The sequence below is a fragment of the Fistularia commersonii genome, chromosome 18 (assembly GCF_037954325.1).
Source record: "Fistularia commersonii isolate RoL2024-O1a breed Wild chromosome 18, RoL_Fcom_v1.0, whole genome shotgun sequence".
NCBI classification, from domain to species: domain Eukaryota; kingdom Metazoa; phylum Chordata; class Actinopteri; order Syngnathiformes; family Fistulariidae; genus Fistularia; species Fistularia commersonii.
In genome coordinates this window covers 3786820-3801769 of record NC_141301.1, presented here as the reverse complement: position 1 = coordinate 3801769, position 14950 = coordinate 3786820, and the positions used below count along the sequence as shown (strand labels likewise).

At 46.4% G+C, this 14950-nt stretch overlaps 1 protein-coding gene across 1 annotated transcript in view; it reads left to right on the top strand.

Annotated features, from left to right (window-relative positions):
* Positions 1-14950, top strand: part of frem2b (FRAS1 related extracellular matrix 2b) — a 79490-nt gene that overhangs the window by 60416 nt on the left and 4124 nt on the right. The window contains exons 7-23 of the mRNA XM_086164952.1: positions 2957-3106; positions 5152-5361; positions 5450-5647; positions 5736-5900; positions 6000-6182; positions 6266-6396; positions 6495-6650; positions 6934-7237; positions 7464-7595; positions 7702-8033; positions 11463-11655; positions 11813-11917; positions 12003-12130; positions 12213-12347; positions 13372-13498; positions 14126-14313; positions 14388-14534. Of these exons, the coding sequence (XP_086021078.1) occupies positions 2957-3106; positions 5152-5361; positions 5450-5647; positions 5736-5900; positions 6000-6182; positions 6266-6396; positions 6495-6650; positions 6934-7237; positions 7464-7595; positions 7702-8033; positions 11463-11655; positions 11813-11917; positions 12003-12130; positions 12213-12347; positions 13372-13498; positions 14126-14313; positions 14388-14534 (2984 nt within the window). The remainder of the gene's footprint in view (positions 1-2956; positions 3107-5151; positions 5362-5449; positions 5648-5735; positions 5901-5999; positions 6183-6265; positions 6397-6494; positions 6651-6933; positions 7238-7463; positions 7596-7701; positions 8034-11462; positions 11656-11812; positions 11918-12002; positions 12131-12212; positions 12348-13371; positions 13499-14125; positions 14314-14387; positions 14535-14950) is intronic.

Genomic DNA, 14950 nt, shown 5'->3' with positions numbered 1-14950 from the left:
CCGCCTTGGCTTTCACCTGACATGGGCTAAGAGAGAAAGATAGATAGAGAGAGTGTGGGGGAGATAGACGTGTTAGTTCCTGCAGGGATAATTGCTGTTTGATATTGACTCGGTATCCGGGAACATGTTTTGGTGGTGGGCCCTGTAAGACATGGGAATGCTTGTCGTCTCGTGTGAGTTGCCTGTAAATTTTTGCTCCGGTCTCTGAAGGTATGATTATGAGCTGTTTTTAATGATGGTAGGGCCCTCTCTTCATGTGTGTGTGTGTGTGTGTGTGTGTGTGTTGCATCCTGGATGAGGATGACTGGAAAAGGAGAACCCACTCATTTTGATATAAACAGATGTCCTGTGCGCTTAAGGGAGAAAGAAAGAAGCTGACTTAATTTGACGCAGGCCCGGCTTTAAAATAAAATAAAAAAAAAAATCCAATTGTTCCTTACCCGCCGAGATAATTACGCGTCGAAAAATCCGAGGTTTGCGAGATTCGCGAAGCGCGCGGCGGGCTGGAGGAGCGTTCGCCGGGGCCCAATTGAGGCTCACCATCAGAGGAGCCACTTAGCGCTGCGGGAATGTCATGCAAAGTTCAAGTGAATCCAAGCGCTCTCACGTCTAGCGTAGCATCTCCCCCCCCCCGCAGGGATAACCCAGCCTTCTCTCGCCTCCTCTCGTGTTTTATGATTACACATATGCAATCTGAATACATTGTGTACGCTTTGCATTCCCCTTTCTGTGGCTGTTTGCGTTACATAAGATGCAGAGTGAGGAAATTACCATATAAAACAGGGGTGGGCAATTATTTTGACTGGCGGGCCACATTTCTTATTTGATTTTTATATGCGGGCCACCTGGGTGTAAATTGTAAATTGAACAAAATTAAAATTGCAATTAAAAAAAAAAATTTTTTGACTCTTTATTTTAACTTTAAAATCAATGATGATCATATCCATGTATATACATGTACTGATATTATTTTGTATAAAATCATCCACACAAAATTAAACGAAAGGAAAAAATCTGGTGTTTGTAAATTCAATATTGATTAAAAATACTAAAAATATTCAAAGAAAATAGCTTGGCGGGCCGGATAAAAAAGCAAAACGGGCCGCATGTGGCCCGCGGGCCGTAAAATGCCCAGGTCTGATATAAAAGATGGTCTTCGTGTGCGTGTGTGGGTGTGTTGAAACAGTAAGTTTTAGTTTCTTTTTTTTTTTTTTTTAATTCTTCCATTTAATCCTGTTTTGTTTTTGACGCACGGGCAAGTAGAATTTTTTTTCATTTTTTTTTTTTTGTTAATTAATTTTTTTCATGTCATTTAATCGCACCCAAGCAGGCCTTGGGTCTGGATAATCTGCGCTCGCATCTGGGTAATTGAAGATGCACCGCGCGGTGGAAAGGGTTGCTGTCGGCCGCGTAGACGGAGCCAGCGGTTTACCTTTCAGTTAATGGGCCGCAGCTCTTTGAAGCTCCTTGTTTGCCTTCTGCACGAACCTTATCTGATTACTCGACTCGTACAACGGGGGCCCCGGTTCCTAGCCGCCAACCGCAGGCTAGTATATCTGATTACCCTCCTCGTGTTGGGTCCGCGGCGCAGGCGGCCAAAACCGCTATTGTTCGGTTCCTCCGCGGGAAAAGGGGGTCCTGGCAGCTGCCAGCCTCGTGATGCGCCTCTCATTGTCCTGGCTGAGCTCGCAGGACAGATTGAAGTCTGGCTTTTTTTTTTTTTTTTGCATCCACTGTTTTTCCAGCTATGTAGATGGCGTCTCTCGGGACTACAAATGAGGGGACGACGTCTAAATACGCTATTCTTTCAGAATCTGATCATATTTGATAGCCGCCATGGAGATTGTATTAAAATACATTATTTGAGGTTTTTCGATTGTGCGTGAGAAAGGTGTTGAAGATAGTTATCGCCAATTCATCAAGGATTTTTTTTTTTTTTTTTCATTTTGGCTTCATCTGATAACGCCGTTATCGGAGTATTGATGCGATTTTGTCTCATACGTCTATCGCTCACTTCCACATCCCCCATCTCCTTTTTTTTTTTTTTTTTTTTTTATTCACCTCCCCTGTGTGCCATGTGAAACAGCAAAGTACTGTTTCGTAGGTGCCGAGTTCTGTCGTCATGGAAACCATAGCTGTGCCCATGGCCATTCATTAGATTTATTCATTATTTTGTCACCGGTTCTGTCGGGAGCGAAAGGTTTTCACAGTTTAATAAGATCGGTCGCGTTCATCCGGCGATGAATTGGATCAATAAGGAGAAAATAAAACTCCCCTTACAAAAATAAAAAAATCCCTTTTCAACTGTTTGCCGAATGTTTGTTTCTGTATTTTCGTGTTAATGATATTTTCGGCGCAGTAGCGGAATCGCAGAGAAACGAAGGGTCGAATCCCTTCACGAGCACGAGGGAGGGAGCGAGATCTCGTCACGCCGCACGGCGCCGAGCGAACGGGCGCGGAAAGAGTTACGCGGAATATCGGAGTTTGGCTGCAGTGGAAACCGAGTTCATAGAAAACTAATTGCCGTCAGACAGGCCCGGACTGGCGCATGGAGCTCTGCATCCCCCAGACCTCCTGTCAGGCCTCCTGTCTGCTCCTCAGACCCGTCACTATCTGCGTCAGGCTCTCCCGCAGGAAACCAGGGAATTCATTTCCACTTTCATGTTGCCTTTTGTCTTTTTCATACTCGCAGTTGCAGAAATCCCCCTTCCCTTCCCCCTGCACCGACCGCCATCAGCTCCCCGAAATGTTACCGCAGGAAGTTGGAAATTGCTGCTTAAAGGGCTGCAATTACAAGCGTTTCGACGGAAACTTTCCTGCGTTTTCGTCTGTAATTAATGTTATTGTTACGGATGCAACTCGGCAATTACGTCAGATATTAACATATCCGGGTAAAACTGTTTATGTGTCACGTCCGTTTGTATGTTTTTTTCACGCCCCGTGTTTTCCTCACCAGCGCCGGTGTTCTACTTCGGCAACACCGACTACCACGTGGACGAGAGCGACGGCTTCGTGGAGGTGCAGGTGTGGAGGACGGGGACGGACCTCTCCAGAGCGGGAACCGTCACGGTTCGCTCAAGGAAGACGGATCCCGTCTCCGCCGAAGGTACCGCGTCACCGTCTCTCGGACGGCTTCGCATTCTGAAGAGTTTGAAAAGATTTGGAAAAGACTCGTGGAAAACTGTCCTCTCACACCTGCTCACATCTAATGACTAGTTTTTTTTTTTTGTTTAGTTTAGTTTTAGTTAATAGTAACCCTGTCTTTTCAAAAGTCTTCAAAAAAAAATTTGAGACTTACAGGATTATCTCAGAAAATTAGAATATTGGGGTAGCAGCTTCAAAATCTAAAATAAAATAAATAAATACATAGATAGATAGATATATAGATAGGAAGGTAGGTAGGTAGGTAGGTAGGTAGGTAGGTAGATAGATAGATAGATAGATAGATAGATAGATAGATAGATAGATAGATAGATAGATAGATAGATAGATAGATAGATAGATAGATAGATAGATAAACAGACAGATAAATTAATAAAAAATAAATAAATAGATTAAAAAATAAATAAATAATTAAATAAATAAATAAAAATAAATTACAAATTACAAAATTGTCAGAACCAAATCACTCTGCATTTATATAACAATTTTCATTTTGAGACGCACAATTCACTCCTTCATTCCCACATAATATAGACACTTATAGGCACTTGTCTAATATAGACAAGTGCTTTATCTTCTGTAATGCAATTAAAAAAACGAAAATTACTTTTCACAATATCCTAATATTTTGAGATAGGATTTTTGGAGTTTTCTTAAGATATAAGCCATAATCAGCAATATTAAGATAATAAAAAGCTTGCAATATTTCAGTTGATTTGTAATGAATCCAGAATGTATGACATATTTGTTTTTTTAATTGCATTACAGAAGATAAAGAACTTTATCACAATATTCTAATTTTCGGAGACAGTCCTGTAAGTCTCAAATATTTTTTTTGCAAAGACAGGGTTACTATTTACAAGACTCCAACTAGATTCTTTTAGTAATATTTTCCCACTATGCAATTTCTCCCCGGGTATTTGCAGACACTCTCTTATTTCGCTCTATCGCTTTTCCTTCTTCGCTCGGTCGCGATACATTGTAGAGTTGACATTGTACAAGCCGGGCTGTGCTGCCCGAAGCTCCGCAATTTGCTCCTCTTTCTGGACGTCCTTCGCTGTTCATCCAATACCGCCAACAAATACCGTCTGTGCCGCCAACACTGCTCTGGTGGTTGTTTGTTGGAGCTCATCTATCGTTTTTTTTTTATCGGGTTACGTCAGCTGAAATGAAACGTTTGATAAAATCAAACGGCCCAAAATCCAAAGCGCAGCATTGGCTGGATCTCGGAGAAACGTAGTAGAGTCCTCGTCGCCACCGTTCATGTTTCCGTTCCCGCTTTGAGAGGCCAGAAGTGGGGCACGTCGACGTCGTTTTTCGGTTTAAAAAAAAAAAAAAAAAAAAAAAAGACGGTTTGGGTCTAATGCCGTTTTAATTGAGGGTCAACCCTTTTAGGAATGCAGCCTAATTGCTCTGCGCGGCGGTAAGACCTTCGGAATTAACGTCTGGTTGTTTTCCTCCTCCAGCCTCCCCTGCAGGCGCGATTATCTCCCGCCCTCAGGCGTCATTCTACCGCTCGCCGATATTCTCTCTCTCCCAGAACGGAGCATCTTCTTATCGATGCGCGGCATGTTGGAAACGCAAACCCCAAACATTTTGCAGGGATATCTAGGTCATAAGTACACGAGAAACGCTGGGGGGCAAAGGGTGAGCTTTCAATCTCTTCAAAGGACGGCGGCATTGTAACCTGGATTGACACGTGGAGGCTTTCATTTTTTTTTTTTTTTAGCCGCACCGCTAATCCGATTCCCTTCATGTCCGTCGTCCATTTTTTCCTTCAACTCGCATACATCCTTTGATTTCACTCGCCGCCCGGCCTTCATGAATGAATTATGAAGTTTCCACTCCCTTGTAACAGGTGCTAAGATTGAACCAATGCGGTATAATAATGCAGCAGAGGCATCGCCGATCGGACCGACGGATGAAGCCGATCCGAATTCGATAGGCGCCTCCCGTTCCCGCGCTTGACCTACATTTGTTTCCGAGCAGCCGGCGTGGATTACGTGGGGATCAGCCGGAATCTGGACTTCGCGCCGGGGGTCACCATGCAGACGTTACGCGTCACCGTCCTGGACGATCTGGGCCGGCCGGTGCTGGAGGGGCCGGAGAAGTTCGAACTGGTTCTCCAGATGCCCATGAACGGGATCCTGGGGGAGCCGGGCAGAAGCGCCGTCCTGATCAACGACTCGATTTCGGACCGTGAGGGAACTTCCGTCCGAATTTAAACGTCTCGATTTACGTTGCTAACGCCTCGAGTCTTACCCTTGTTTTTTTTGTACTCCCGCAGTGCCGAAGGTGCAGTTCCGCGATGCCGTCTATGTGGCAAAAGAGAATTCGGGCCGGGTTTCGGCCGTCGTCTATCGAAGTGGAGACCTCGGCTACAAGTCCACGGTTCGGTGCTACAGCAGGCAAGGCACGGCCCAGGTCATGATGGATTTCAACGAAAGGCCAAACACCGATGCCTCCATCATCACCTTCTTGCCAGGTCTGTAAAGAAACTGTTTAAAAAAAGAATCACTCCAAAAAAAAAAAAAAAAAAAAAAAAAACAAATCTGTCGTACTTTTTTCCTCAGGGGAGGTCGAGAAGCCTTGCGTCCTTGCGCTCGTGGACGACACGGAGCACGAGGAGGACGAGGAGCTGCGTCTGGTTCTGGGGAGCCCCAAGAGCGACTCTCCCTTCGGGGCGTCGGTGGGGACGCAGAACGAAACGCTCATCAAGATAAAAGACGACGCCGACAGTGAGCGCTTCTATGTTTTTTTTTCGAGCCGCGTCGCAAACCCGTCGGAAATCGTCCGCCTCGGAGGATTTGATCGGAACGGGATTTTTGCTTTCTCAGGGGCCGTTATTAAGTTCGGAGCGACTAAATTCAGCGTGAACGAGCCGAAGGAAAGCGGACAAATATCGGCGGTGAGAATCCCGGTGCTGCGGGTCGGAGACACCTCCAAGGTTTCGGTGGTCCGGGTTCACACCAAAGATGGATCCGCTGTCTCCGGGGAGGACTACCACCCCGTGTCTGAAGGTGAAAGCCGCAAGAATCCGACGTCATCGGCGGAAAAACACAAAAAAAAAATCATCTGAAATTACTTTTTTTTTGGGGGGCAGAAATCACCTTCAAGCAAGGCGAGGTGGAGCACCACGTGGAGGTGGAGGTGTTATTTGACGGCGTGAGGGAGATGAGGGAGGCGTTCACCGTGCACCTGAAGCCCGACGAGAACATGGTGGCGGAGACGCAGGTTAGACGCGCCGGCCCCGCCGTTTCGCTCTTCGGGCTAATTACAGACGCCGCCCGACATTGACGGCCTCGGAAATTCTCTCCCGCCAAAATCGACAGACGACGAAAGCCATCATTTACATCGAGGAGACCAACAGCATGGCGGACGTCACCTTCCCCACGGTGCCCCGGGTGGTTTCTCTGCTGCAGTACGACGATATCCATGGCAACGGAGACGCCCTCCCCCTCGCCGGATACCCGGTTATTTGTGTCACCGTACGTCCCCGCTGACGATAAACTCATTCGTCATTTTATATTTATATTTATATCTATATTTATATTATCAACTATGTTTTTTTTCACCTTGATAATTGCCAACTTAGCAAAGTTTCTCTCTCAAGTTCCATTTCAAAAAAGGTGAATTCTGCTAATGAGACAGTGTTGAACAGTTGCAGGTGCTCAATAATTAGCTACCCTGAGGCCTCATTAACACTAAATGGGTTTTGTATTATGGGATGCGCTAACATATTTTCACTTTTTTTTTTTTTTTTTATCCCAGGCATGTAACCCCAAGCACCCGGACTACGACAAAACCGGCTCCATCTGCGTGAGCGAGAACATCAACAACACCCTGACCCGCTACCGCTGGCTCGTCAGCGCCCCCTCCGGCCCCGACGGCGTCACCAGCCCCATGCGGGAGGTCGATTTCGACACCTTCTTCACCTCGTCCAAGCTCATCACCCTGGATTCGGTGTACTTCCGGGCCGGCTCGAGGGTCCAGTGCGCGGCGAGGGCGGTAAATTCGAACGGCGACGAGGGCCTGGAGCTCAGCAGCGCCGTCGTGCCCATCAGCGTGGATGAGGGTGAGAGCGCGACTGGTTTTTTTTTGCGGTTCCTTCGGCGGCTCAATGTGAAATACAGCTTCTGGCCTCCTTTTGCTCCCCCGACGGAGTTGTCTCTGTCCTTGCCTAGACAGAAAATAGAATGAGATTTCTTTTTTTTTCTGCTGTATATATATATATATATATAGCGATAAAAGAAAAAGCCTGATGTCTTTTTTTTTATTTCCGCTGTACCTCACGACTGCAGGAATGTGCCAGCCCCGAGTCGTCGGCACAGTGGGTGCCGAACCCTTCTCCGCCAAACTGCGGTACACGGGGGCGGAAAACGCCGACCGCCCCAACCTCGTCAAGCTGACCGTCACCATGCCGCACATCGACGGTACGAATCACAAAAATAGGGTTTTTAATGACTCCGGAGTTTCTACGCAGCTCATCAAACCAGCTTCTTCCCATCTAGAAGTCCCTCTCTGTGCGTCTTCTTTCAGGTATGCTACCGGTTATCTCCACCCGCGCCTTGTCTAACTTTGAGCTCACGCTGAGCCCCGACGGCACCCGCGTCGGAAACCACCGCTGCTCCAATTTGCTGGACTATTCCGAAGTCCAGACCCGCTACGGCTTCATCACCGACGCCACCAAGAATCCGGAGGTGATCGGCGAGACGGCGCCTTACCAGTACAGCGCCTCGCTGAGGGGCTCCGGCGCGCTGCGCTTCTACAGGAACCTCAACCTCGAGGCGTGTCTCTGGGAATTCACCAACTACTACGACATGTCGGAGCTGCTCAGCGACTGCGGAGGCACCATCGGGACCGACGGACAGGTGAGCCGCCCCGACCTTTGAGCCTCGGTTCACCTTCTGACTCCCCCGTTTGTCATCTCCAGACTCGAGTGCCGGGTCGGGTCGGCGCTGCGGAAAAAAAAAACAAAAAAAACGCCTGGAGCAAAACGGACGTGGATTTTAGAAGTTAATGACTTTCTTCGTCCTCTGATGAGAGTTCGCCAATCGTCATTTCGAAGTCGGAACTCGGACGGATTATTAAACCGACGCTTGCGTCGTTGTTCCGTCTGACATGAAAACAAGCTTGGAAAGGAGTCGCTCGTAACTCTCCGGGGACAAACCCTGATTGGCCCCTTTCCTTCAAGTTATTTGTCTTGTCAAAGAGGCAAGTCAATAGCCGGCAGCCTTAAATCCTCATTTGTCTGCCTTTTCCATGCGCATGTTTTCTTTGACATCTTCCTGTCCGCTCTGCGCATCAGGAGTGGATAAAGGAAGACCCGGAATAATTGCGGCGGCGTACGTCTGCTGGTCTTTCTATCGAGGATTAGCTATTAAAACTGGCACCGTTGACAACGGAGGTATCAAGCGGGAGATGTAGTTCCTCCTCTACAGGTGTGGCCCGTAGCCACGACATATGCGTGAATGCCTCTGTGATAGACGTGTCTGTGCAGGCGGGAGGGCAGCGAACTCCGAATAAATAATCCCTCGGGTTCAGGAAAATCCGAAATGTATGTTTATACCCCGGCTTGGCAAAATCACCTCTCGGGTTTCCTCCCGGGAGGCAGGCACGCGCGCCGGGGAGTAAAATTCATCAGAAAGAGGTCATTGTTTCGGGATGCATACGATCGTCAGAGGAAGGGGAGGAGGACTTTGGCTGAGGTAATGAGTGAAATAAACGGACTGGCGCCGATGTTTCAACACGACTGTTTTCCGGGTGCCGAGAGCATTGATTGATGAGCCCTGAGAGGGTTGAAAGCTTCGCATACTCAGCAGTTCTTAAACATGCCTGTCGCCAGGTAAATGCAAAATAAAACAAAAAAAGGCATGAAATACATTACATTACATTACATTGCATTTGGCAGACGCTTTTATCCAAAGCGACTTACAATAGAGGACAAAGGGACTGCAAATACACTTGCAAATACACGAAACACAGGAAATATACAGAACAGTAAGCTTGGGTTGGTGAGTTTTTGTTTTTGTTTTTGTTTTTTTTGACATAGACATACACAAACGTACACACACACACACACACACACACACACACACTTGTATTTGCAAGTGTATTTGCAGTCCCTATGTCCTCTATTGTAAGTCGCTTTGGATAAAAGCGTCTGCCAAATGCAATGTAATGTAATGTAATGTAAGATACACACTGCATAGCCTAACTTGCTGCCTAACCTGATCTGGGGCATCAGCGCAGTAAAAAGTCCCGAAAGAGAACAGTTTTTACCTGTTTCTTGAAGGTTGAGATAGATGATGCTAGTCTTGTTGCTTTTGGAAGTTTGTTCCACCACTGAGGTAGTAGAACTGAGAACAGTTTTGCCTGAGATCGCTTAGAGCGAGCAAAAGGTACTGCTAGTAGGTTTGTATTAGCCCTAAATATAATACCCTAAAACCGCAATCGTCCGCCAGATTCCGCCGCAAAAATTTTAAAATCCAATTCTGTCGAAGACAAAGACGAGCTTGAAGGAAATTAAACAAATCCCTAATCGAATGTACGGGAAACCGATCGGGCTTCGGGCACAAAGAAGCGCCGCGGTTTTATTATTATGCGGAATAGGAATCGTTTATCCGGAGAGATGAAACTTGCTGCCGGTGAAAGGAAGCTAATGAACGAGCCAAAGAGGGGAAGTCCTGGGTGGGTTTGTGGGAGAACGCTCGCCCCGCGTACGCTCCAGAATTAATCTCACCATTAACGGCTGTGGCGTAAGTAGTTATTCACACTTGTTTTTTTTTTTGTCTCGCGGTTCAGCGCCGGCCCCCTCTCCCATCGCCCGCCCATTGAAAGGTCAACAAGTGACCTTACTCACAGGACATTCCTAATGGGCTTCTTTTCATTCTTGCTCGAAAGATATTTCAATGGAAACTTTACTTCGGATGGGCGCTCCTGAACGTCGGTCATTTTTTATACAATATTTTGCAACGCTTCAATCAAACATGAATTTACAACAAGCAAGGTTAACCACTGATCATTAATACCCAAAAAAAAAAGGGGTGTGTTGTTTTCATCTCTATAAAAGGTGAAAGCAGCGCGGTGTCCTAGCCGTGTACTCTTTTGCGTGTCGGCTTTGTTGCTATGGTTACCCATGAACAAAGCTAAAGGCGGTATTTAGATGCTCAGACTTGGACGTCACGCAGCCCGTTTCCGGAGCCCCCCCCCCATTTAAGAAACAGTCTTTTGTATGTGGGCTTGTCGGATTGTCTGAGTGGGTCAGATGGCTAAACCCGTCCTGTCACAGCTAAGCAGGAACTCCCGCCCCGTTGGGGGGGGGGATTGATTGTGGCCCGGCAGGCTGCGTCGGAGCGCCGTTCTGCCGTTCTGCAAATGATTTGCCTGAGCTCTCAGCACCCGGAGGCTTAAGCAGGTCTCCACACGCAGGCAAGCCATGCAGGCAGGAACATCTCACAGGTCAGCGGAGAGAGCAGATACCAGAGAGATCCCTGTTAGAACTTTTCAACACATTCAAACATCCACTCGTTTCAAAGGCGGAGGGGGGGGTCATTCGGATGGGCGTCGGATTTAACAACGTTTGGGGCGACTTAGCATCCAAAACAAGCACATTCGGATACTCCCAGTATCGTAAAGCTTTGTTTTCTTAAGCATATAAATCTGATAGCTTGAGGTAAATGAGTAAACTTTACAACCCCCTCCACACATCTATTAGGACATGCGAGGTGTCAGGATGAATGATATAGAGTGTGTGTGTGTACGTGTGTGTACGTTTTTGTCTTCAAAAAAAAAAACAAAAACAAAACTAACCCCAGCTTACTGTTCTGTATATTTCCTGTGCATCTTGTATTTGCAAGTGTTATTTGCAGTGCTTATGTCCTCTATTGTAAGTCGCTTTGGATAAAAGCGTCTGCCAAATGTAATGTAATGTAATAGAGTGACGTGCTTCTGCAAAACTGATCCAAAACGCACCGTCCTTTCTCAGTTAATGCCCCCAAAATTGTAATATCTGTTTCACAAGTCAAACTACTGAACTCAGTTACTTGCTACCCAAGAGACACAAAGTCCAATCTCACCTTTTGTGCCCTGGAGGCTTGAAGTTTTCACATTACTCTTGTGTGGGCTGAACATCGGACCACCGGGGCGGGCCCTTCGAACCGCGACTTTTCCGGAGACGCGGTCAGCTTTGATCGATGAGATGAACGACACTGCCGTCTCTTATCGAACTCCTCGGATGCATCACTCTGCGGAGTGACGTTTGATCGATTCTGTCGAACTAACAAAACGCTCCCTCTCAGGTGCTGAACCTTGTCCAGTCCTATGTAACCCTGCGAGTTCCGCTCCACGTGTCCTACGTCTTCCACTCGCCGGTCGGCGCGGGCGGCTGGCAGCACTTCGACCTGCAGTCGGAGCTGCGGCTCACATTTGTGTACGACACTGCCATCTTATGGAAGGACGGCATCGGCAGCCCGCCGGAGGCAGAACTGCAAGGCGAGATATGGGACTTTGCAATAATAAATGAGGAATTCACCGATGACTCTTAAGTTGTTAATGAATAAATGCATGTCAGGAGAAAGGATTAGAAATTAATTATGCAGCTATGTAATTAAATCGGTTAAATTAATGCTGCGTGTGACTTCTGCTGCAGGAGCCCTGTACCCAACCAGCATGCGCATCAACGATCAAGGCCGATTAGTCTTCAACTTTCGAACCGAGGCTCGATTCCGAGGCCTGTTCGTCTTTTCCCATCCAGGTATGTGACGTTACGGTTGTTCGTCCGATTTCACATTTTGCAACATTTCCATGATTTCGACACAATTTTTGCGTTTTGTTCTCAGCTTCGGCGCTTACCTCCATGGTCATGTGTCCGGATCACTCCGGTTTGACCTTTAACCTCAGTCTTGTGAGGAGCGAGCCGACCTACAACCAGCCCATCCAGCAGTGGACCTTCGTCTCGGACTTTGCGGTGAGGAAGCGCAAGAGCTGTTTCCCCCGTCGCTTTGGTTTTTTCACGCCTGAGTTTTTTAACAACGCCGTGTCACGTTCAGGTGCGCGACTACTCTGGCACGTACACGGTGAAGCTGGTCCCCTGCACGTCCCCGCCCAGCCTGGAATACACCATCCCTCCCGTCTGCAGCCCCCGGGAGCCGCTCAGCTTCGACCTGGACGTTCGATTTCAGCAGGTGGCCTTAAGTAGAAACTGTTAGAACGACAAAAAATGTTTAGAAACACAAGTACATCTAAGATATGTCACTGAAAAAGAAATCATTTGATTTATTATGAATGATAATAGCAATGCGCCATCATTTTAAAATGGGTAAAACGCCATCGTTGGGTAAAATGGATTTTAGATATCCGTAGATATCCGGATGAAATTGATCATTTTACTCACATCAGCATCAGATACAAAAATCGCGCAAGAGATAAATATTAGCTTTTTTGTTGTTGTTTTTTTTTTTTCCACTTCCATTAGGTATTCACCGCATATCATCTAATTTACATTGACTGGAAAAGACAAACTACTCAGTCCCTGTTTTTAATCCATTTAGCTTCGCCTTAGTATCCCGCTTATTCCGCCAACAAATATCCATCTCGCCATCTAAACAAAATGCAATAACAGTAAAGCAGCCAAATTCTATGTAAAAGGACTAAATCAGACCCACGGTTAGGTTCTCCCAGTTTTTGGCCCTTTTATTTGAATACATTTTACCGTCAGTAAAATTAGATCAGACTGCGATTTGGAAAAAAAAAAAAAAAAATGTAGCCCTGATTTTACTCAATTGAATTTTTTATTCCTTTAAGTGATCTCCAGAGAGCGATTCAGGCTTTTTTTACACCCGCTGTGGTGGACGAGTGCCACGCAGGGTTCTCTACAGAATTTCTTTCACACCGTCAGGGGGTCCAAAGCAGAGCTGCCAGGCTTTCAAGAGCAACACAAAAGCATGTCCATAACATTGCTTTAGCTTTCTTTCTTTTTTCTTTAAATATGTCATGTTAACTTTCAAAGCATCCCGTCCTGTTACAAGTGCATTCATCACATTAAGCGTTTTTTTTTTTTTTTTTATATATATATTTTTAAAAAGGTTTTTCTCACCTCATGTTCCTGCGATTCACATTTAGCATTTTTTTTTTTTTCATATACTTTTAAAAATGTTTTTCTCCCCTCGTGTTCCTGCGTTACCTCTCGTGAACTGTGCGTTTCCCTAGGTGAGCGACCCCGTGGCGGCCGAGTTCAGTCTGAACACAGAAATGGTCTTGCTTTCCAAGCGGACGCTCTGGCTGTCGGACGGATCCATGGGCTTCGGACAGACGAGCGACACGGCCTTCTCACAGGGTACGACTGTGGTACTAAACCCCTCCAGAAAAATAAAATATAATTTTTCTCAAATTCAAGACATATTTAATGTTGCACAAAATGAACCGTTCATCAACATCGCTGTGTTCGAAACCGGCAAAACATGATTTTCTCACCAAAATAAAAACATAATAATGAATCCTGCAAATCAGTGTGACTTCTGCTGTTCAGAAATGTGCGGCTTCACCTTGGCAAGTGACTAGAATTGCTTAACTTGGCATTGCAAATAATGCGGTTAGGACGCAAACTCCCATCACGTTCCGTTATACATGTGAATCCGTATTCTACATATTCGTCCGACTGCTTTCTTTATTTGCTCAGTATAATTAGTATTAAAGGATTCAAATATTAAGACACCACATAACATCACAAGAGTCACAAGTGGAGTACCGACTACTGGATGTGTGTCTTGACCTCCGCCGAACCCCTGAGGTTCGATCGAACCCATGTTAAGAGCCTGTCAGGCTGACAAATCTATTCGGATCAATTTTAAAAAAGTGGATTCATCTAAAGAAAATTTATTTTTCTGCCGAAGCATGAACTACAATTTCGTAATTTGACTATTCGGATTGTTTTGCTAAGTGTCCGTATTCTGTCTTCCTTCAGGGGACGTCATCTACGGCAGAGTCATGGTGGATCCCGTGCAGAACTTGGGCGACTCTTTCATTTGTAACATAGAGAAGGTTTTCCTGTGCACAGGTACTGACGGATACGTTCCCAAATACAACCCCGGCAATTTTGAGTTCGGCTGTCTGGCCGACGCGTCGTCGCTTCTGTACCGTTTCAAGATTATCGTAAGTGTAACAGCAACATACCCGTCTCGTGTTCCCGTCCGTTTCACTGATGTAAATTTGTCCATCGACTCAAGGACAAGGCCCAGCCGGAGACCCAGGCCGGATCGTTCGGAAATGTAGCTTTCAACGCTTTCCTGGCTGTGGACGACCCCGGCGCCCTAACGCTCGTGAGGCAGCCCGGCTCGGACGGCTTCAGGATGGACTCCTCCGCTCTCTTCCAGGTCGGTGCAGACACCTGACGAGACAAACAACTTCAGCTAACGCTCAGATTTACCCCGTATTTCACCTGTACGTGATGAATATCGAAGGTAATTTTTCTTTTGTTGGGAGGTTTTCAATCAGGGATCAGGCGTGTTTGTTTATTATTCTGCTGTAGATAAACAATGCTACCTGGCTCCGATTCATTAATCCTGAGTTTTCAGATCGCCGCTGAGCCAACTTTTCATTGATCTCCAGTGACAACTTCACTTACCTTGTCTGAATGCAAATAAACACCCGCACAGTCTCTGTTTGCAAAGATAAATTGCCCTGTTGCATTTTTCCCTTCAGCTCGTGCGTACGGCGTACGACGCATGCAAATATTTAGCTGAAGTCAATGCGAAATACATCATATTGCCATCTTTATTCTTTTTGCTGC